General features: G+C 39.5%; 2 protein-coding genes across 2 annotated transcripts in view; one reads left to right on the forward strand and one right to left on the reverse strand.

Annotated features, from left to right (window-relative positions):
* slc35f2 (solute carrier family 35 member F2) overlaps positions 1-548 on the reverse strand; it is a 28,015-nt gene extending 27,467 nt beyond the window's left edge. Inside the window, exon 1 of the mRNA XM_075486917.1 lies at positions 307-548. Within this exon, the coding sequence (XP_075343032.1) occupies positions 307-343 (37 nt within the window). The 5' untranslated portion in view covers positions 344-548. The remainder of the gene's footprint in view (positions 1-306) is intronic.
* Positions 549-6,080: 5,532 nt separating this feature from the next.
* On the forward strand, positions 6,081-24,191 carry cul5b (cullin 5b). Its single transcript, XM_075486915.1, has 19 exons — positions 6,081-6,132; positions 8,732-8,841; positions 8,936-9,035; positions 9,777-9,953; positions 10,052-10,193; positions 10,990-11,135; positions 14,437-14,517; positions 14,789-14,882; positions 16,569-16,699; positions 16,965-17,072; positions 17,162-17,226; positions 17,304-17,436; positions 20,250-20,381; positions 20,624-20,747; positions 21,109-21,284; positions 21,957-22,118; positions 22,318-22,436; positions 22,800-22,923; positions 23,090-24,191. Exons 1-19 carry the CDS (start codon positions 6,109-6,111, stop codon positions 23,282-23,284), a joined length of 2,343 nt encoding a protein of 780 aa, XP_075343030.1. The 5' UTR covers positions 6,081-6,108; the 3' UTR covers positions 23,285-24,191.
* The last annotated feature ends 145 nt before the right edge of the window (positions 24,192-24,336 follow it).

Consider the following 24,336-nt stretch of genomic DNA (forward strand, 5'->3'; position numbering starts at 1 on the left):
TCTGACAGTCTACTGTGAGTTGTTTCTAGACTCCAAAGGCCTACCACAGTAAATGTGGTCAGCATGGAAAAAACTAAAGCACTCAAAATTCATTTCACTTAAAGCTTTAGTGTACAGACAAGTTGGCAGTGTTGTAGATTACAATTAACCGCAATAAACCCAAATATTAGAGTAAAGGATGAATACCGACTTGGCAACCAAAAAAAAGTCGTAAAATATGTTCCACTGCGTTTAAACAGGTAGTAATGACTGACAATAGTGGTAGAATAGTTAAGCTTTAACTTGTTCAATGAAGTTTTGGAGTACCTGCTGTTGGCGTCCGAGTGACAGCGTCGTTCATCATCGCTTCCTTGTGTCCCTGAACAACAAACGCCTGAAAATAAGGTGCATACTAACAGATTTCAACAAATTTATAAATCTTCGCATACATTCTACACTTCAGTCATGCCATGATAATAGTGGGGAATTTTTAAAGCAACGTAGGATGCTCTAATTCTCTGTGACTTGATCACATTCTGGCCCACATGGGAGTCAGTCTAACTTCGTGCTGTGTGGGCCCGCCTTCTTAGCTTTGATTGGTTGAAGAAGAACTGAATGACGTGTGGACTTTGCAATCACTTGCTGTGGATGGAAATGAGAGGAGGCTTCGCTTGTCAACGCGTATTCCGCTCGGTCACACGAGCCTTAAAAAAATGGTTATAAATTCTATACAAAATTATTGAAATAAATATGATACACGATACGTTACATATACAGCCAGTGATTTTGCCTACAAAACTAACTTCAAAACATTCAAAGCAGACAAATATTAAATAATTTAACAGCGTAAAAAAGAAATGATGCAGAATGGGTAAAGATCATCTTCAGGTGATTTAATTACTTTTGGTAAATTGTCTCACTTTTACTAAAGTAAGGTTTACTTAAAGTGCCATACTAATGATAAAGGATCTGTAAACTTTCTGAAACATTACGGCCCAAAGTATCACCATTTATGTCTGTGGGTTTCCTAAAGATATGTTAGAAAATAAATTAATTCACTCAAACTTTGATTATGATTTTTAGATACTGTTTTCAACTGTTTCGATTAGTTGTACACACCCTGTCTGTTTTGTACATGTGAGAAGCGAGTTCCTCCATTTCAAAAACAATACAATTATCTCTACTATTGGAATTTTACTCTAGTGAAGTTGTAAGTCCGTAACTAGGCCTAAATAATACACATTTACTACATATATTTCAAGAAAAGTGAAAGTGTTTTAAAATGCACTAAAATATTAAATTAATGGACAGTGAGAGCACCATTGACTGCATATCTATTTTAATGCTGTAATTTCCAAGATCACAAGTTGATTATTCTGTTATCTTGAGATAACGAAGCTAAGTTTTTCTCATGATATTAAGTAAATCTATCTTGTTTCTTGAGAAATAAGCCATTTGTTTACTGAAAATCGTGACATACAGTAATCTGTTATCATGAAAAAAATAAGCTCTGGTGTTTGTGAGTTCACAAGTTGATTATGATGAGTTCCAAAATGAGCGGCTTACACCTTACTGCATCGTTCATGATCACTATCATGACAGCTGGGGAGGATCTATAACATTAAGTCAGGGCATGAATGTGCTATTTTTTATTTCTTTTTGCAGCTCTGAGTTTAGTAAATACCTGCTCTTATGCAGACAGTGGTGTCTGGGGCATAGATACAAGTTTAACCAACTCTGACACTCTTTAGCCTGTCGCTGCCCTTCAGCTGATCCCATTGTTTAGGGTAATTGGAAAACTAACTTTACAAGGCTGAACAAACGAAATATATTGATTAGTTATCTTGAGAAACCAAGTTTTGATATAATGATCTAATCAAAAGATTATCACTACAAAACAAATTATTAATTTGTATGAATCTGTACTTCACAGACACGTATTCAAAGAACAATTTCCAGAATCTTCACCGACTAGCTTCGTTGTATTTTGAAAATACAAACAAATTTATATTTGTTACCAGCTACACACTGAAAAAAGGCTGGGACAAAGGCATGTTTACTGTAGTCTTACGCCACACTTCTTTTTAATCTCACTTTGTCCGTTAAATAAAGGTTCAAATTAATTAACTAAATATAGATTCACAAGTTTTCATTGCATTTTATACAATTTCTGGAATGGGGTATGGATAAAGATTAGGACAATTTATTGATATAAAATGTTATGTCTCAACAGAAGCAAATATATCTCAAAAGCTTTTCCATATTTTTAAGTTTTTCTTTTGTTCTCAATAAAAAATGTTATGTCTATGTTTCAGGGTTAGAATTGCATCGTCTGAAATGAAATCCCCACTGGTTATCCAAACTGTCCATGCTACTCTTGTATGAAGGTTGAAATCCCCTGTGCTTGCGTTTGAAACCCTATACCAAAAATATCATACAGAGAAAAATACTAGGCAGAAATTAAACACTAACTTCCCCAGAGATTGTACAAATATTGTTTTCTCACCCTTGTCCTACTTGCTGTGATATGTGGGAAAGGCTGCCTTTCTAACTTTGAACAGACAGTGTTGAGATTGAACAGAAGGTCATTCAAACTAGACTGGAGCCAAGTGCTGAAAGAGATAAGAAATGAATAGGCCCAAATCATTTTTTGTAACTGCACTAATAGGAGCAGTACCAGGCAATATTTATTTGTACTGGTAGATGACAAGTAGCAGCAGTTATTGATTACAGGCATATCAGTAGTTTCACATTGCTCCCACTGCACCCTAGCAACTGATCACAGAACCTTAGCAACCCTTTAAAAATGCCATAGCAACCAGGATGTCCAATCAAAATCCTGTTACTGAACTGATCTAACCAAAACACCCTTGTAACTGCCCAGCAACCATTTAGTAACATACTGAGCGTCTGCCTGGAAAGCTGAGCCTGATGCCGGAATCTTTAGAATTAAGGGAGGTTTATAGTAGATTAGAATAAATAGGACTTTATTGTCCTGCAAAGTAGACAAAATAGAGTTTTCAGTACAACACAGCAGAAAATCAGCAGTACAATGTGGGAGTGCTTGTGGTCTTTCAGTAGGAAGGTTTGATCTCCAACTGACCTAGTGCACATGTTGAAGCATCCTTGGGCAAAATACTGAACCACACATTGCCCCTCATCAACAACAGTTCTCCTGTTAAATGAATGTAATGAAACTTAAATGAGTGAAACTGACACAGAGCTAGTATAGTAGGAAACACAGAACAGCTTTGTACTGTTCTTGTAAAAACATTTTTTTTTAAATCCAGCAATATTCTTGTAACTCCCTTGTCAAGTAAAAGAGACTCTATTATAAAACCATAAAAACGATAATTTTAATCTTATCAGCATCAAGTAGGACACTGTGATTCCAGTGAGGACTGTAAAGGTGCTATCCAAATAATAAATCATGGATCACCAGTGACATTAAAGACCTCCTAAACCAGAAAAAGAGGGCGTTCCAGAATGGGGATGGAGAAAGGCGGGGGAGTGTACAACAGGAGCTTAAAAAGACATTACGTCGAGCTAAGGTGGAGTACAAGAAAAAGGTAGAGAGAACAATAACACCAAAGAGGTGTGGAGGGGCATGAGGACCATCACTGGATACAGACTGAAGAACTCTCAGTCTGTGGAAGGTGATGTGGACAGAGCCAATACTTTCAACCAATATTACAACAGGTTTGATAGTGTGGCTTTTTCCACCTCTGCTGCTCCTTCCTCCACCCCCACCACTACAGCTGCTTCCTCTATACTGCTTCCACTGCCCTGTTGTACTTCCACCTCAAAGGCAACCCGCATCACCAAGCCTCCTCCTCCGCCTGACTGCACCTCCAACTCTGCAGCAACTGTCACCAACAGGCTTCTTCTGTCCAGCTGTACCTCCACTTTTACGGCAGCTTCCACTGCCTGGTCTCCTGAACCAAGCTACACCTCCACCTGTGCGGCCGCTTCCACCACCAGGCATCCTGAGCCCAGCTGCACCTCCACCTCTGCGGCAGCTTCCACCGTCAGGCCTTCTGAACCCAGCCACACCTTCACCTATGAAGCAGATTCCACCACCAGGCCTCCTAAGCCCAGCTGCGCATTAACCTCTGCAGCAACTCCCACCACTAGCCCTCCTCTGTCCAGCAGCACCCCCACCCCCATCTCTATGGTTGATAGCAACATCACTCCTGTCGCCATCCCTCCGCTACAACCTCTGTGTCTAACTATAGAGGAGGTTGGAGCTGAGCTCAGGAGACTTAAATCAGGGAGGGCTGCAGGCCCAGATGGAGTCTGTCCAAGGCTTCTGAGGGACTGTGCTGGTCAACTAGCAGTCCCTCTTCAGAGGCTCTTCAATATGAGCCTTGAGATGGAAAAAGTCCCGGTGCTGTGGAAAACTTCTTGTCTCATACCAGTGCCCAAATTAGGGCAACCGGTGGAGCTGAATGACTACAGACCGGTGGCTTTGACATCTCATATCATGAAGACCTTGGAGAGACTCCTTGTTCGTCGCATGATATTGCAGGTTGCTGAGGCTCTTGACCCCCTCCAGTTTGCCTACCAGAAACACATAGGAGTGGAAGACGCGATTCTGTACATGTTGCATCAGGCATATGCTTATCTGGATGTGCCTAGTTCATATGTGAGAATCATGCTCTTTGACTTCTCCAGTGCCTTCAACACCATACAGCCTCCCATACTGAAAGACAAGCTTCTAGGTATGGGTGTGGCCCCCTCCCTGACATCATGGATTATAGAGAATTTGTCTGCCAGACCACAGTATGTCAGGATGGGGAAATGTGTTTCTGGTACACTGGAATGGAGTACTGGGGCTCCGCAGGGTACTGTTTTAGCTCCTTTTCTTTTCACCCTGTACACATCGGACTTCAGGTACAACTCAGAGTCCTGCCACATACAGAAGTATTCTGATGATACAGCTATTGTGGCATGTGTGCATGGTGGACAGGAGAAGGAGTACAGGGACCTCGTGGAAGTCTTTACTGACTGGACCAAAAATAACTGTTTGCTCCTGAACACCACCAAGACCAAAGAGCTGTTGGTGGACTTCAGGAGATCTAAAACTCCATACCAGTCAGTCTGCATTGATGGAGGGGAGATAGAGACTGTTCTGACCTGCAAATACCGGGGGGGTGATGCTTTATAATAAACTGGAGTGGTCTGCCAACATAGAAGCAGTGTACAGGAGGGGCCAGAGCCGTCTCTTCTTCCTGAGACGGCTCAGGTCCTTCAATGTCTGCAGTGATATGATGTGCATGTTTTATCACACTATCATTGAGAGTGCACTGTTCTATGCTGTTGTTTGCTGGGGGAGTAGCTCTACAGACAAAAACTGTAGGCGCCTGGACAAACTGGTGAAAAAGGCTGGTTCTGTTGTAGGCAGAAGGCTGGACCCTCTCAGTGCTGTGGTGGAGCAACGGATGAGGAGGAAATTGTATTCTGTTTTGGAGAACAATAAACATCATCTCCACAGCATCCTAGCAGGACAGAGGAGCAGCTACAGTGAGAGGCTCATCTCGCAGGACTAAGAGGTTCAGAAGGTCCTTTGTTCCCACAGCCATAAGGCGTTTTAACAGTGACTGCTGAGTTCTTCTCAAATTGATTGATTGATTTTTTAAATTTTATTTATTTATTTAGTCATTTATTATTATTATTATTATTATTATTATTATTATTAGTTAGTATTAGTAGTATTTTGTTTTATTAGAATTAGTATTATTATTGTTGTCGTTAATATACAATCGTTGTAAATATTAATAATTTTTTGAGCTACTTGACTAATTTGAATTTCCCCCATTGGGGGATGTATAAAGTATTTTTTTATTCTATTTTTCTATTCTATTCTATTCTATTCTATTCAACCTCCAGACCGCTTCTTTGGCACCACACTTGAAGAACTTTGGTGCTTGATACACTCAGCTACTATTTAGCTATTTATAAAAAGTCATATTTATTCACTCCTTCTTTCACTGGACAACTAAAAAGTACATGTTCAGAGAGCGTTGCTATTGCCCAGAGCACTGCAAGAGCTGTGGTAATGTGATAAGGTTAATCTTCATCCGTCTCGTAGTTCACGCGAGATTTCACGAGAGGATAAGTTGAGGGAACATGGCGACGTCTAATTTGCTAAAGGTAGGACCCACTTCAATTCAATTATTTGTATCTAACACTCATCGGAGTGCTTGTCATTTTTGTCATGCAATATTGACGTTTAGCTCCAACCGTAACGAACAGTTCACAGCACGTGTACACGGTTATGCTGTCAGTGCTGACTTTAGCTGGGAGCAGTCAAGTTACAACTGGCTAACATTAGCTACTTATCAGTGATTTAGCTGGCTAAATTGAAAAGCTACAACAGAGCTAAATGTGCTGGAAAAAGGCAGACACAAGGGAGCAGGAGAGTCACAGAAGCGGATAGGAGGCATTCTGTTAGTCTAACCTCCGCTAAAATGTGACCATAGTCTTTGTACATGCTAGCCTCTAAGCTCATATCATCTGTCATTCAATGGCTCAAGAGTCTGCAGCTGACCAGACTCTTAAAAGACACGCTAAAAGCCGCAAGGAGCAACTGTCAGAATCGTTTTGAGCACCTCACAATTCTCTGATGCTTTCTAACAAAGCTTTGCTCGCCAGGCGTTTATGACAATGATAAATCATATCGCCAAGCAGGTGAAGGAAAGGACGCATGATAGCCTAACATTTACAGGCTGACTGTACAAAAAAAATTCACTGCAGACAAAAATGAAGTCCTCTACACGAAGCATACATGTATATAAACAGTATGGGCACTGCATCATTAACCTGTTAAAGATACCCTGTGCAAAAATATGCTGCCCTCTAAATGATGTGCCTGTCCTATGAACCCTTTGCTAAAACAATATTTCATTTTTCATTTTTCCTAATGTGATTAATACAGCTTTATTTACAGATATCCGTCATGAGAGTACAGTATAGAAACAGAATAAAGTCACAAAATCAGCCAATTCCACTGTCCCTCAGTCCAGCTTCTGCATTCGTCCCACCTCTCATAGTATACACACATTTTGGCCCATTCTTCAACATAGACCACTTTTCCTTTTACCTATGCTGAGGTATTTGGTCGAAAAATTCCTTTTAAACCAACTTGTTGAATTTCAGGAAGTTTGGACTGCTGGAACCCGCACAACTTTGGTGCAGATCTGAACCACTTTGACTAAGATGCAGGATGCAATCACCGTTATTGCTTTTTAATATTTATTTAAAGCATGAATATAGAAAAATAGTTGAGATTAAGTCACTGCAGACAAAGACCAGAAAAGACTGACTCGGGCAAAAAGACCAATGCAGACAAAATGGTATTTTTTGCTTTATATAATTTTAGCAATTTTGTGTAATTTGTTATTGTTAATTAGATAGTATTTTTTTTTTTTATATAAGAGAAAACCTGTTTAATTTGCACTTTCCAAATCCGCATTACACTCAACCCTGTAAATTTAGCAGAGACACCAGAGCTGTGTTGTGGATCTACAACCCAGCCTGGGATCATTTGGTTGAATACTGTGGTCGGGAGCATTGCAGAACCTGAGAAAATAAATTCTGCTAAGCTCCTTTTGACAGATCTGTCCTATTACCATACTACATAATAACTACTTTACATGATTAATTTAGTTTATTTGTTGTATGTCAGAGTTACGTCACCTTTCGCTTTATTACTGCCACATTTGATTATTCAGCGGACTCTCTTTATGCTCCTTTTCTGCTGATGGTCTTTTCTGGCTAAACTAAAAATTATACTGGATTTTACTGGACTGGTACTTCAAGATGTAAACAAAACGTCTTATTTGCCAGAACTTAAATGAGCATTCAACACTTAGTGTTTTCTGCTTTCTTAGCTTCAGCAGATCTATTCTGAATGTATCATCCAAAAACATGATCAAAATCATTGTTCCACAGCAATCAAACTGAAAAGGCTGCTTGTACTGCCAATGTTTCTGAGCTCTTTTTATTTATTTATTCTTTGCCAGTGTTTTGAAATAATTGGCTGATGCCAGTTGTTTTAAAATGGCAAGATATTGAGCCATTTTCATATAGACCACTAGATACAAGATAGCCAAGTTGAATTAACGAAGTCTTCAGTTTTTGCAACTTTATTACCAAAAAGCTATGATAAGTCAAAATATCTGTTATGCCATATTATGAAGCTTGAGCTCAGTATTATTGGTCATTTTTTGCTTGAAAAAATTGCCAAAATAGATATATTATTACTTTCAACTCTGTCCCAATCTCCATCCACCTCAACATATTCTTGTCATTTGCAGAAAATGCATTGCACTACTGTACATCACACTTTAGATCAGCTGCTGTACTCCTTGAAACAAACTCATGGACAGTCCCTGCCAGGTTTTCATCTGGTGACTGTGAAACACTGAAGCATGTGATTCACGCAATTTTCATACTGTATTTTTTGAGTGAGCCTTTGTAATTTCTTTATGGAAGATTTGTCACTGATTCAGTGTTTCAGGTAATTTGCACTTCACATTTCTTATTGGAAAGATCCGTCTTAGAAATGCAACGGAAAGACACTGTTCAGATAAAACATGTCCACAAAACAATCTTCTGAATAATGTTTATGTATTCAGATAAGAGATAAACTGTGTGAAACTGTAATGATTTGTTTTGCTTTAGTTTTGCTTGCGTTTCACCTATTTGAACACTTTGATTCATGTAGTTCACTTCTCCTGTCTGTTCCCAGAACAAAGGCTCCCTACAGTTTGAGGATAAATGGGACCTGATGCGCCCTATTGTACTGAAGCTCCTGCGGCAGGAGTCTGTCACCAAACAACAGTGGTTTGACTTGTTCTCGTGAGTGTTTTATGCTTTCAGATAAGGTTTTGATACTTTGTTGTTAAAAGTGGAAGAGGATCGTCAATTTTGTGTTTCCTCTTTGTTTCCATAGAGACGTCCATGCTGTTTGCCTTTGGGATGACAAAGGTCCAGCTAAAATCCACCAGGCTCTCAAAGAGGACATCTTAGATTTTATCAAACAAGCACAAGCAGTAAGACAACAGTTTTAAAGTTTTTCTTTGTCATTTTATCTCTTTAGTGTTTACACAATCGTTCATTAGTCTACTTTAATTAAATCCAGCCCTACATGCACTGACACAGTTCTGTCTTATCATTGAATATCTTGCAGTAACACCCAGAAAAGTGCTTGAAGTTGTCAGTTTTACTAACATGAAGTGTGACTGTGGTTAGCTGCCCAGCTAGTTTGTAAGCCATGATTTGGACTGTTCCAAAGAAACATTGTTGTATCCTGCGTGTCATATGCTGCGTATCAGAGCTTGTGTTAAACATATTCATATTGATCAGACAGAGCAGACGCTTCAGCTGCAGTTCAAACACTTTCAAATTGTTTGGATTTGGTTCAGAAGCTGAGAAAATACTTGATGCTGCAGCTGATTATTGTAGGAAAAAACACGGTTAAGGAAAGTTTGAACCGCGCTTTTATACAGTATATTTATTTATTGAATAATGTAACCTATTGAATATCTCTGCACAGCTGATCAGAAGCAAGATTCACCTTCCCCTTCACCCACTTGTGTGTTTTCATGCTGAAAATCATATGTATATGTTACTGGGCTCGACCGAGTCAGATTGTCAATGGAAAATGTTGTGGAAAAGCACCAGAGTGGTCTTTTACGCATTCAGTTGGCACCATTTTAATAGAAAACAGTGCATGTGTGAAAGTGGCTTTAAGCTTGTGCATGTTGCAAACCGACCCTGTCCTGTGTTCTAAGCGGGTGCTGAGTCACCAGGATGACACAGCCCTGCTAAAGGCCTACATTGTAGAGTGGAGGAAGTTCTTCACACAGTGTGACATCCTGCCCAAGCCTTTCTGCCAGCTGGAGATCACTCTGATGGGCAAGCAAGGAAGCAACAAGAAGTCCAATGTGGAGGACAGCATCGTCCGCAAGGTGAGGGGTACCACTGTCCTCTGAGACCGAAAGTAGCTATGTTATGAGAGAAATAGTAAATAATTCTACATTTTCTCTGCTCATTGTGGTAACTGCAGCTCATGCTGGACACATGGAACGAGTCCATCTTCTCCAACATTAAAAACAGGTTACAAGACAGTGCCATGAAGCTGGTTCACGCTGAAAGGCTGGGAGAGGCCTTTGATTCTCAGCTGGTCATCGGAGTGCGAGAGTCTTACGGTGAGAAGCACAGTGATGCAGTCACCAAACTAGCAATATTGTGAAAAGTGTTATTGTTTGGATCAAAATTTTGTTCAGGAGCAAATGTGTTTTTTTAAAAGAGGGCTCATAATGCATTTTGTAACATGTCTTTCTAAGCTAGTGAAGTTTATTTCCCATCATTTTTCACATTATCAGGATCAGCAATAAAGCTGCTTCTTTAATAAATCATGTGGCAGCACTGCAGAAGATCAAATCCAGCAGACGCAATTCAGAAGCTTTTGTTAATGTTCACATGAAGCATCAACCAGAAAAGTGTGAAATCCAGTAAGCAGCTGTTGTGCAGACAGACATAGTTTGATGATGAGAGGTCAGTTGAGAATACATGATGGATCCACAACAGCATAAAAATGTGTTGGGGCCCCACCGTGTCAGCCAAGAACAGATATGTGGTATTGCAGAGGTTCACCAAAGCTTTCCAGCTTTGGTGAACTGACAGACAGGTCAGAACTGACAGAAGGATTTCCAGGATACAGCTGGTGGTGATTCGTTGAGATGGTTTTATTGGCGCTCTGAGTCCCATAATTTACATCATTTTGAGGGCACTGAGTCACCATGTAAAAGTCCTAAAATGTTTTTATGAACATGGCAGTGATCTGAGGGGACTCGGAGCATAAAAGTGCAGCTGACAAACAAGTTGTGTTTGACACCAACATGAAGCAGATTCAAATGAATGTTTCCACCATGTCAGTCTGACCCCGGCATGAAATGTGCTGTTCCTGTGTCTGACTGTAATATCATTCTTTTCTGTGAGCAGTGAACCTGTGCTCCAACAGTGACGACAAGCTGCAGATCTACAGGGACAACTTTGAGAAAGCTTATATGGACTCTACTGAGAGGTTCTACAGAACACAGGCACCATCCTACCTTCAGCAGAACGGAGTGCAAAACTACATGAAATATGTGAGTCATGGATGCATTATTGTAAATGATTGTTGTTTAGCTATAGCTGGACACAACACAAAGTTGAAAGATGAGACCTGAGGGATCTTTTCCCTGTTTTGATGATGATGGTTTAAAGGTCTGTTGGATGAATGAAAAAGAAAAAACAACATCCAGCAGGATCTACTGCCCTGACCTTGTCACATGTCATGATTCAAACACAACAGACATATCATGTCTATGTATTCGCAGCATAGGCCAACATGTTCACACTCGGTGTACAGTCACTGACATGTAAATTCAGTTTTAGGAATTCCTCCAGACCCTTTTCCCTGGAGCCCTGGAGTACAGTAGAACCGTAAAAGATGAATATTATTCAGATGAATTTAGAGTATGCCCTCCTTTGTGAGAGAAAACTGATCTGACTGTTTGCTGGAGACGACTCATTTCAGACATGTTTCAGTGAATGAAAGCACTTTCAGGTCTGTTAATCCTTCTTTCAATTTCTTTTTAATTTGCTCTCATGCTTTGAAATGAAAATGATGTGCCATGGATGCTGTAAGTAATTTATTCTGTAGTGACTAAATCAACTGTGGTGAAAGCATTGAGGTTCGATTTATAAATCTGACAGCACGAACAAACTAGAACCTCAATACAAATAGAACAACACAGCTGCTACATTCAGGATGGAAAGCTGGCAGAAAGGGATCAGTAGGATGCCCCATCATAATACTCAAGGAAATCAAATTCGAATTTGTGTTTTTATTGCATAAAAGACTATTTTTAAAGTTTATCTTCAAGTGAAACCCTGGTGGTATCAGTCAGGATGTAAATTGTAAAACACATCAGTTAAATTCATTGCATTCTTGTTTTTTCAAGACTTTAGTTATTTTAATACAGCATTTCATTACATAACATCACATACTTTAAAATCTTATAAGGCTATAGAGCAGGAAGCTTTACTTAGTCTTTCTGATTGAGAATCTGCTCCCTCTTTTGAGATATCTGTTCTAACTGCAGTATTTTCTTGTTTGTTTGTGGCGCAGTGCTTTTGAATTTGTTGCAGTTGCCATGGTGATGTAAATAGTAAAAAGCTCTTGAGGCCAGATTAAATTAAACTGTGTTGAATTATACTTTATTCATCTCTATGGTGAAATTATAAAGTTGTAGTTTAAGTTATTTCGGAAAAATAACTAAATAAAAAAGAAAGAAGAAAAGTTGAATAAATAAGATTAAAAAGCAGTTGACAAACTGTTGGAAAGTGTACCAGAGAGAAAGGTATGATTGAAAACTCCAGGGATCACCATCTCCAGGGTTTGTTTCTTAGCAACAACGGAGCCAACGATGTCTCGTGCAGCATTTGCAGGTTGCACAGGTGAACTGGTAGAAAGAGACAAATGGAAGTCCAGAATATGTTTATGCCGCCATGACTCATAATGCTGCAATACAGACATTCCTACTGTGTCCTCATCTGCACGCCGTACTCGACGATCAAGAAAACAAAGGGTTAAAAGTCCTTCTCGGAATTCCTTGTGTTTTGCAAAGCTCAATCAGATGCTCTCGCATATACACCACTTTTCTGTTGACATGGTTAATTCTTAAAAAAGATACTAAAAATTGCCTTAAGTACCAGCAGAAATGACTTAAACAGGAAAATGTTTAAAGAAATCAATGTTATCACAGAGAAAGACAGCAGAAAGTATTACGACGACAGGTACTGCAACAAGCTTTCACCAGTATTACCCTATTCTAAAACTCCTTTTAATTCTTTTTTAGATTTGGAGCTATGTTCGTCTGCATCGCCATGTTTATTTTCTACTCATAAGTTTTTAAGAGATGTCACCTTTTTTTTTTTTTTTTTTTTTTTTTTTTACAATTTAATGAATGAGGCCAAAGGTTTTGTTGAGATATTTTTTACACTGCTTTCAGTTTTTGGAGTCTTTTCCAAAAGATGCTGTATGTCTTCAGGTCATTTCAAAACTCAGCATTTTCCGTCAATTCAATTCAGTTTATTCATATAGCGCCAAATTACAACAAATGTCATCTCAAGTCACTTAATTCATATAGAGCCAATTCAAAAAACAATTTCCTTGCTAAGGAAACCAACAGATTGCACTGAAACTTGTCTTCAGTCCATTCTCCCGTCCTGAGCGTGCCTGAGGCGACTGTGGAAAGGAACGACTCCCTTTTAACAGGAAGAAACCTCTGGCAGAACCAGACTCAGGAAGGATGGCCATCCGCCTCGACCAGCTGGGGTTTGAGAAGACAGAAAAGAGGGGAAAAAACACTGTAACACCATTCAAAGGATACCTGATGGAACAGGGAAACACAAGTTAATGACCACAATAATGTCACATGTACATAATATCATTTGAGAAATTAAATGGTGGGGGAGTAAGGTGAGGAAAGGTGTAACAGATGAGGCTTCCCAGCAGTCTAGGCCTATAGCACCTTAACTATGGGATGTTTCAGGATCACTTGAATGATCCCTAACTATAAGCTTTATCAAAAAGCAAAGTTTTAAGCCTGGTCTTAAAAGTGTAAAGGGTGTCTGCTTCCCTGACATTTACTGGCAGCTTATTCCACAAGAGAGGGGCATGATAACTGAAGGCTCTGCCTCCCATTCTACTTTTAGAAACTCTGGGAACCACAAGTAAACCTGCAGTTTGGGAGCGAAGTGCTCTGTCGTTCATTAAGAGCTTTATATGTAAGGAGAAGAATTAAATTCTATTCTGAATTTAACAGGGAGCCAATGAAGAGAAGCTAAAACTGGAGAAATATGATCTCTCCTGTTAGTTCTCATGGCTGCAGCATTTTGGATCAGCTGAAGGCTTTTCAGAGAATATGTGGGACAGCCCAATAATAAAGAATTACAGTAGTCCAATCTTGAAGTAACAAATGCATGGACTAGTTTTTCTGCATCACTCTGAAACAGGATGTTCCTGATTTTAATAATATTATGAAGGTGAAAGTCATAGAAAATCCTTTAAACCTGTTTTATATGCGAGTTAAATGATAAATTCTGGTCAAAAATAACTCCAAGCTTCCTCACTGTAGTACGAGAAGCCAAGGAAATACTATCTAGAGTAACTATATAGCTAGACAATTTCTCCCTAGAGCGCTTAGGTCCAAAGATAAAAACTTCAAGTTTGTCTGAATTTAGAAGCAGACTCAGTCACTATCGAGACTAATATTCTTTTTATAGAAAAAAAGGCAAAGCATGTTTTAACTTTCAGTGCAAGTAAAATGACAATAGCATCACAGCGGAGATGAATAATGTCTTCTTAAATCATATCTTTATATGAATGTATTCTCTCACCAGGCGGATTCAAAACTGAGGGAAGAGGAGAAACGGGCTCTGCGATATTTGGAAACAAGACGTGACTGTAACTCTGTGCAAGCAGTGAGTATTGTACATGGTGTGGTTCTCATATTGCTGACAGTTTAGAGTTGGGTTAGCCTGAAAATGCATATTTCTTCAAATTTTATTTAAGAAATATGTAAATGTATATATCTTAAAGTTGCATTTATTTGATCAAGAGAGAAAATACTGAGTGGTTTCTTTCTTTCTTTGTTTTTTCCCAAAATGTTGAACCATCCTTTCAAATAGCAACATCTATCATTATACTGCACAGACTGTATTTCTAATGTATTCCTTCTGTTTATCTTGCCAGTTAATGGAGTGTTGCGTCAATGCACTTGTAACATCATTCAAGGAGACCATCTTGGCCGAATGTCCAGGCATGATCAAACGAAATGAGACAGAGAGTGAGTACAGCTAGGCTGCTCCCACCGAAAGCTGAGCCAGCTCAGGTTTGCACCAGGATGTAGTCCTGTCTGCTCCACTACTGTGACATGAAGATAGTCACAAAGTAACAGTTTCTGAGATGACCTCGGCTTGGCTCAGAAATCAAACTTAATAATAGGTTTTAAGAGATGAGCTGTGTAATGTTGCTGATTCCTCATTGAATCATAACTCTTTTAAATATGACCACATAGCCATGATACAAATATTCTTAGGTGTGCTGTGACCAACACTGCCAGTGGCTGTCATTAAGTTGGATGCCCATTGTGAATTAAATATAAATTAGTTTGGAAATCTTAGAAGAAGTCTCCCTATGTAAATGTAGAGCTTGCCTAGATTGACCCCTTTATATACCATTTACAACAAAAAGGTATATGGTTATGCAGACCCAGGAGTGCATGGCAGTTGTAGTTCTGAAACTTACAGGATGATTAATAATAACAGCATGAATGATATTCATTTTACAGTAAATAACATTCTGCTCCCCTTAAATGATTCTAATAAGTGCTATCTTCTCTATTCACTCATATACTGATTGTGTTTAAAATACATGAATGGTAAAAATCATATTTTGGAATGTTTTCTTAAAGTTGACTCCAAAGAACAACACATGGACAAATGCTTTAATTTTACATACTAAATGTTAACATTTCAGTCATAGGGCAAATTTATAAAGGCAACAGTCATACTGCAGCAAAGTTCCTCAACATATGAAAGGTTCTGGTGGAGGAAAGAAAAACCTTAAATAGAAATTCAGACAGTTAACAAGAGGTGTAAAAGGCAAATTCAGTGACAAATTCCTGAAATGATGCAGTTGTTTGAAAGTTTTCATTACAGATAAGACCTGTATGTTTTTCAGTATTTTGAGACTTGTATGTTTTTTCTCTTGAATCTTTTTGTTCATCAAACAACAGAAGTGAGATGTATCTCTTCTTGCAGTTTAGGGTTTAGTTGATCTAAAATAATTTTCTAAATAATGAAGTTTAAGAGTTGCTACTCTGGGTCATGGATACAATTATTTTTTTTCAAAAAGTATTGAGGCTTGATATTTCTGAGTGCTGTTATCAATCCATCAAACATTTCCTGTTTACATGAGCTCATCACTGCCACCTAAAATCCACTCAAACTGGGCTCATGCAACATCTCTACCCAGATATTTCTCATGATTCAAATGGAAAACACCAGAATGAATAATCTTAAGAGTGTATTAAGTTGAATAAAATGTTTATAATTGAGACCGCTGCCTGTTTCTGGACTGCATTAGCAACTTTAATGGATGTGTGCGTCTGTGCACCCCCTCAGTAATGGGTTTTAAAGTAGCCAACATTTTGCCTGTCTTGTAATGTAGCTGCCAAATGAGAGTTTAATATTCAGTGTTACATCAGGCACTGCTCACATTTCTGTTACTGCAGAGTAAGACAAGTCTGGTTGCAGTGATCACCCATGTAGCAATTCAAATAGTGATTATCCTCATGATATAAACCTGTTTGATTTATTTTTTTTCGGAATCATACGTTTTATTGTAATTAAGCAATTAACAATAAAGACCAAAGAAAAGCACTGTTTCTTTTACAAGAATAGTCTCCCCTGTAATTTACAGCTTACAGTGTATCTACAAACTATTAGAGTCTGTTTTCCTTTGATCCCAGAGTTGCATCTGATGTTCTCTCTGATGGACAAAGTACCCAGCGGCATCGAACCCATGCTGAAGGACCTAGAGGACCACATCATGAGTGCGGGCTTGGCTGACATGGTGGCTTCAGCAGAGACCATTACCTCTGTAAGCATCTCATAAACACACACACACAACATACACAGTACTGAGAACTCCCCTAAACACCATGAAATGTAACTGAATCCTGAATTTCAGGGATGATTGCCAGCTATGGGAAGCTGGTTCTTAATTTTTGCAGGTTTTGGAAGGACACCCAAGGTCAATAAGAATTATTTAATGCTTAGTCATCATACATAGTAATCTTAACTGAAGTTCCACCTGAATGTAAGATAATAAATGTATAGTCTCATGTCCTGTTCTTTGTTTGCAGGACTCAGAGAAATACGTGGAGCAGCTGCTCACCCTGTTTAACCGCTTCAGTCGGCTGGTGAAAGAGGCCTTTCAGGATGACCCGCGTTTCCTGACAGCAAGAGACAAAGTGAGCTAGACTTTCACTAACTTGTTCATCATTAACAGTAATATGATGACTCAAAATATTCTCAACTATTTCTTAAATTCTCTCTACAGGCATATAAAGCTGTTGTGAATGATGCAACTATATTTAAATTAGAGCTTCCCATGAAACAGAAAGGGTAAGAAAAACACCTTCCATCAAATTCTGCTGTAGTTCTGAACAGTAAAAGTAGTCATATCCATCCCTGCTTTACAGGGTAGGATTAAAAACTCAACCAGAGTCCAAATGTCCAGAGCTGCTGGCCAACTACTGTGACATGCTCCTGAGGAAGACCCCACTTAGTAAGAAGCTTACCTCTGAAGAGATTGAGGCCAAGCTCAAGGAAGTGGTATGTTTTACTTTCATGTGTTTTGGTCATTAATCATGTAGTCTATTACTGGAATCTACAATACTAGGGGTGGGGGAAATCATCATATCGATACAGTGACATATCTCGATATTTCGCGTGGCGATATTGTATCGATTCAGAGACACAAAATATCGATATTTTGGTCACATACACATAAAAAAATAAACTCTGTATTATGCACCAAAATAAAATCAATTGCTGCTGTAGTCCACTAGATGGTGCTAACCATTCACTGTCTGGTGAGCTCAACACAGCGAAGGCGCGGCTCTCGTGAGATCTGGCTGGCACGTGACGTAGGTCATAGGTGATCACAGCAATATGTAGGAAGGAGAACTGATAAATGCGCCATCAAAATGTAAGTCAAATGTCTAGACTTATTTTGAATTTTTGAACAAAGAGGGAAAGAAAGACATTGACATGACACATGCGATCTGCAGGGACTGTCGTGCGAAAGTAAAATACTCCGGGAACACAACTAACATGAGAGTTCACCTCTCCCGCTACCACCCAGCAGTACTGGCAGGTGAGGGGGGCCAAACGAAAGCAGCGCTTGCAAAAAAATCAACGACACTGGACACTCTGAGATTAGCAAAGCTACCTTCACATTCTGAGCGTGCAAGGAAGTTAACTCAGTCCATTGTTTACTTCATGGTGAAAGACTTACGTCCATTTAGCGTGGTGGAAAATGCTGGGTTTTGCAACAAGTTAAAGGGATAGTTCGCCTCTTTTGACATAAAGCTGTATGACATCCCATATTAGCAATATCATTTATTAAATTTGACTTACCCCCTGCTGTGTCCTGTGAGCCGAGTTCCAGCCTCGTTTTGCCGTTGACGAAGGTAGTCCGGCTAGTTGGCTTGGGCTTAAAAAATAAAGCGCCTTGCTTTTCAAAACAATATGTGTTCAAAAGAGTAATACATTTGCATCACAAAATCGTTCAACAGAAAAAGTCAGACCTCACAATCGCTTGGCGCTGTTTTTTGCCTCCCTTCATATCAATGTGTTCAGCCACCTAGCGATAGTCGCACCTGTTACGTTGTTTACTGCTCGGAAGCAGGGGACTGCTCGGTCTGCACTTTGGTCTGCACTTCGGTCTGCACGGTTTACATAGACCGTAGTGATACGAAGAAATAGCGCCAAGCGATTGTGAGGTCTGACTTTCTGGATGAACGAGGTGAATTGACTGAAAACTTTTTTTGAGCATGTTGATCAAGATTAATTATGTTGGTATCCTTTGCAGCTGAAAATTTTGCTATATATCATGATATTTGGTATAGCAATACTCAGCATATCGCAATATCGTGATGGAGGCAGCAGGTTGTGTCCCTCAGCCTTTTATGTTGTAATGATGGTGTCAACTGGACTGTAGAGAGGAGGCTGAGGTGATAAATACACTCTACGTGCACTGACATGATGATTGAAGTATGAGAACACCCCCTCAACAGGATTATTTTATTGTCACTTTAGTGTAGCATCAATCCAGCTCTGGCTTTGGCTAAAATTAACTCATGTCTTTTGTGACAGAAGTTTAAAAAAAAAAAGTTTCAACTCCCAATCTTTTATTGTATTTTTTTCAGCAGAGCCTTTTAATATGCGTGTTGCTGTATTGCTTCATCTTATAGTTAAAAAAATAATAATTAAAACTGAAATTCAAAAAAGTATATCTGTAGTCTGAAGTAGGAAAAGTATCAGCTCAGCACTTCCGGCTTTCACCCAGAGCTGTAACTGACCACAGGAGTGTATGTTGTTGATTTAATGAAGATAAACAAGGCAGATTGGTTCTTCGTTATAATCAAACTGGACATCAAGTCTTTTCATGGCACAAGATTTAACCAGTCAGTCTTTACGGCAAACTCTGGTTAGCCTTTTTTCTTTTTTTCTTTTGACAGGACAACCATATGGGTCAGCACAATGTCTAGGAACCTATTTTCAACAAAATGTCAAATAGACATATGTCAAAATGTCCGTTCAGCCTGCTCTGAGAATGTGCTGCCACGAAAATTAAACCCTTAAGGGGAAAAAACTGTATAAAACACATAGAATCATGCAGCCCAACGAGCTCTACGCGGTTAAAGTCTGATGAAGCGGAAATACATCTACATTCTGAGTTTGTCACATCACAGACTAATGTTTTTTTAACCACTCAGCCAAACACGAATGATTAAAGAAAAAATCAGCTAAATAAAGTTAGGTCCAAAATGTCTAAGATGCTGGGGGTGTGTCTGTCCCTGATTGACAGTTCTCAAATCAGATGCAGACGGTGCAGATATGACATATTTTGGTCACCATCCAGCAGTGACCTAAGTTATCAACATTATTAGATTATGCAGCTTTACATTGTCACAGTGAGTATGTCCAAACTGCAGAGGGGTAGCAGACATACATTTTCTGCAGTGTGAGCACAGCAGTGGAGTGAGAGGCTGAGTCTGGCAGTAGCAGCCATGTATCTGTTAAACCTAGCTATCTCTGAACTCTATCACTGACAAATTCACACTGCATCCACTGACCAAAGTGGATCTGAAACTTCTGTGCTCTGAGTGGATTTACAGCCCTTAAACTTCCAGGATGCTCTGCTGGTGTGTTTAACAGTCCAATTTTACAATTCAGTAAAACAAAGATCTTGGCTTTTGAAATGTTTTCAGCAACTTGCACATATAACTTGTTCCCTTGCAAATCCCTGAATTAGCTTTTCTCATACTTTAATTGACTAATATGATGACAGAATTAAGGAGAAATCTGCATAAGAAAACAGCCGGTACTTCTAATATTAATCAGCAGTGTGATTTTTGCAGCTTTTAGTGCTGAAGTACGTCCAGAACAAAGACGTGTTCATGCGCTACCACAAAGCCCACCTCACACGTCGTCTCATCCTGGACATCTCAGCTGACAGCGAGATAGAGGAGAACATGGTGGAATGGCTCAGGGTAAGATCTGGGTGGATGGATATGTTTTTCATCTCATTTATCTTAAGTTGTTTTTTCTTTTCCATACTCGGTTCAGTAAATAAAGGAATCCATTTCCTTTACCTGAATATACATTACAACGATATACATCATAATAAAACCTAATGAAGTCAGTCATCCCCTGACTTTCAGAGACATTTCAAAGAAGCAGTTGTTCTTTAGCTACAAAGGACATGAACCTGTGATGTCATTTATCCTAACAGGAAGTAGGAATGCCAGCTGACTATGTCAACAAGCTGGCCCGGATGTTTCAAGACATCAAGGTGTCTGAGGATCTCAACCAGCATTTCAAAGAAATGCATAAACATAACAAGCTTGCTTTACCAGGTAAAGTCTTCATCACACGTGAGCAGCAGCAGACAGAAAAGCCCTTTTTAGACATGAAAGGTGTAACATTAATGGCTTCGTTAGTCTGGAAAAGTGATAGTTTTCCGTCATTCAGACATTGCCAACTTTTAAGTTCATGTTTCTTCAAACATCATGTTGACATGACAGAGTTCAACGGTACTGACTCAGTGTAGGTAATGTACACTAGCTTAGACATCATGTATTGGTATATAATACCAGTATTTTTGGAATTCGTTCTTACAGCAACATATCGATATGTGTTTATGTGTTTTGGAACGTAACTGCTGTGAAACGATTTGTAAACTATATTTTATTTCTCTGCTGTGCTCTACCCCTGCAGCCGACTCTGTCAACATAAAGATCCTGAATGCCGGAGCGTGGTCGAGAAGCAGCGAGAAGGTTTTCGTCTCTCTTCCCACTGAGCTGGAGGATTTGATACCTGAGGTTGAAGACTTCTACAAGAAGAACCACAGTGGGAGGAAGCTCCACTGGCACCACCTCATGTCCAACGGCATTGTGAGTGGAACAGATCTGAAAAAAAGAACCTCACCAGCTACTAGAAAGAGACTCAATTGAATTTATCATGCACTGAAGTGTCGTCACAAATACAGATAACCAGAGCAATAAATAATGTGAAGCTGTGAACAAAATCTGTCTTCAAGTACTAATGAAATTGTTCTCTTTTTTTAAGATGTGGAAATTAAATAGATATAGCAGAATTCTCAGAGTTCCCCTCGCGCTGCAGTTTTTTTTTTCTTGATTGATAAATCTGATGATTGTTTTTGTGACTACATATTAAGTCTGGAACGTTGAATACGCAGCAGTTCAGCCATGTAAAGTGTGTTCCGCTACTCAACTCTCCTACATATATATGTTTATTCAGCTCTGAGATCAACAACAACAAAGAACAGCATTTTTCACTGAAATTAAAAACTGATTGTAAATGAAAATGTACTTGAATGGATAACTGATTATCAGGAGATTTTGCTGTATTGGTTTAGTTGTGTTTATCAACTAACTGATCAGCTGTTCATAAATTGAACACTGCAATTTTGTCGCCCAGTAGTCATCCTTCAGATATTTTTCAAAGTACAGCTCAATGAGTTTCCACCTATATGTGTTCACTTAGCAGTAGTTTAAGTGGCTGCTGAATTGTCAGAACTAAACAAATGTCCATCATTTCTCCAGATAACCTTTAAGAATGAGGTGGGCCAGTATGACCTGGAAGTGACCACTTTCCAACTAGCTGTGATGTTTGCCTGGAACCAGAGGCCGAGGGAGCGGATCAGCTTTGAAAACCTCAAATTAGCCACTGAGCTGCCCGATGCAGAGCTGCGACGCACTCTCTGGGTAAAGTCACATGATGAAGATAAAACTGCTCAGAGAATGTTAGAAATTTGCTCTTTGATGTCAGTTGGAAATTAGCTCTTCTTAGCCACAGATGTTGTAGATTGCAGTGCATCTCTGTGCTCAGTTTTTTCACTTTATTAACTTGGTGTTGATCTGATTTTTCTACTCTTTCCCCTTAAACTCTCCTCCATAATCCCAGTCTCTGGTGGCGTTCCCCAAACTTAAGCGGCAGGTGTTGTCGTACGACCCAGTGGTGTCTTCACCCAAAGACTTTACAGAAGGAACTCTATTCTATGTGAACCAGGAGTTTTCTCTCATGTAAGGAATTTTAAAGTCAGCATGTTGTGTGTGACCGACTGTCAGAGACGTTTGACTTTTGTAATGGGTTTAAAAGCAGAGGACTTTCTGTCAGGGATTTGGCATTCATTTTGCCAGCTGTCTTTATTTCCCTGTGGGATTTGATGGATTTGACAGGGTTTTCCTTCCTTTTAAAACTTTCTAAATAGAAACTTGAAACCCAAAACTGGAATTACATGTGCACAAAAGGCCAAAACACATACAAAATGCTACTTTTTAACACGTATGAAGTGAGACAGAACAACATTTGTGTGTGTTGTAAACTTCAACCAGTAGACTGAAAGCAAACTGCACTGGTGAACAGTTTACTTTATCACCTCACAGAAAAAACTCAAAGGTCCAAAAAAGGGGGAAGATTAACCTGATTGGTCGATTGCAGCTCACCACGGAGCGCATGAGAGAAGAAGAGAACGAGGGCATCGTCCAACTCAGGATACTAAGAACACAGGTATGAAGATGAGCTTACAGCATGCGGAGCTCTCACACTCTGAATAAACATTTCCCTTTGCAGAAGTTCAACAAACATCTGGGGTAAAGTTTGTATAAACGTATCCACAATTCCATGTGGCTCACTGCTATTTCTCTTCTGCTTTATCTTCTTCTCCCACATCCAGGAGGCCATCATCCAGATAATGAAGATGAGAAAGCGCATCAATAACGCCCAGCTGCAGACAGAGCTGGTGGAAATCCTAAAGAACATGTTTTTACCACAGAAGAAGATGATCAAAGAGCAGATTGAGTGGCTGATAGATCACAAGTACATAAAGCGGGATGAGACGGATATAAACACCTTCATCTACATGGCATAGCACTGCACAGCACATTAGGATGACTTGAGTTGACTTTGGTTTCAGTGGATCAGGCCTGATGGACGCTAGAATACTTCCAGGCTTCCCGTCCTCTATTTAAAAGAAAAAACCTAATCTTGTGCAGGGAGAAATGAGTTTAAGACTGAGACCTGTTTAAAAAAAAAAAAAGTTAAACTTCCTGCCTTAAACTTGTATAAAGAAAAAAAGAGATAAATCTTCAAGTTGGAGTGGGAGTCTGCACCAAGTGGTCACAACTGTTTTAAGGTGCAGGGAGTTTTCTTTGCTCTCCAGATGAGGCAGTGGTCTTTTTGATGCCATGATGTCTCATGTGGGCAGCTACTACTACATTCCTGCTCAATGCTTGCACAAGTCTAAAGGCATGTTGACAGGAAAGGCTGAGGAACTCGAAATATCTGCAGTCCAGTTTTAATCCATGTCAAATCCAGACCACTTGAACAAAACGCTGCCCTCTTTCCTCAGAAGCAGGCTGCTATGAGCGCCTCTGTTTATCACTGAGGGCTGATGCTGTTGTGATTTAGCATCACAGTTGAGGTGATAAACTTTAACTGTGATAAAAATTTGGACAGTGTTTAAAAATTCAGACAAGCACTTTGCAGTTTGTGGACTGAACCAAACCACAACATAAAGCCAACTCCAACCCATCAGCTTCTGTCTCTGGGTAAATATGAGGGTGTGGGGAGTCCCTCCTCCAACCGTACCCAGGGACAGAGGTGGTGTTGGAGTCCGGGAGGTCAGCTCGTGTTTGGAACAGCCCTCTCATCTGCAGGAATCCTGGCAGAGGAGGCTGAGGTCAGTATTACAAAATACTACAGTTCAAAGCTATAAGTGAGTGTAACATGAGATGTGAATAATGGAATGAATAAATAAACAGCACCTTATTATAAAACACACAGGCTTGTCATTCATCATAGCTCAGGCAAAGGGTCCAGGCAGCAAAGGTGCAGCAGGTTCTTTTGTCTTGATTCCTCTTATTATTCATTTTTCTATCTTTAAACTGTTTGTGCAGCAAAACTACAAGAGCTTAGAAGATA

The sequence above is a fragment of the Odontesthes bonariensis genome, chromosome 16, assembly GCF_027942865.1.
Source record: "Odontesthes bonariensis isolate fOdoBon6 chromosome 16, fOdoBon6.hap1, whole genome shotgun sequence".
Taxonomy (NCBI): domain Eukaryota; kingdom Metazoa; phylum Chordata; class Actinopteri; order Atheriniformes; family Atherinopsidae; genus Odontesthes; species Odontesthes bonariensis.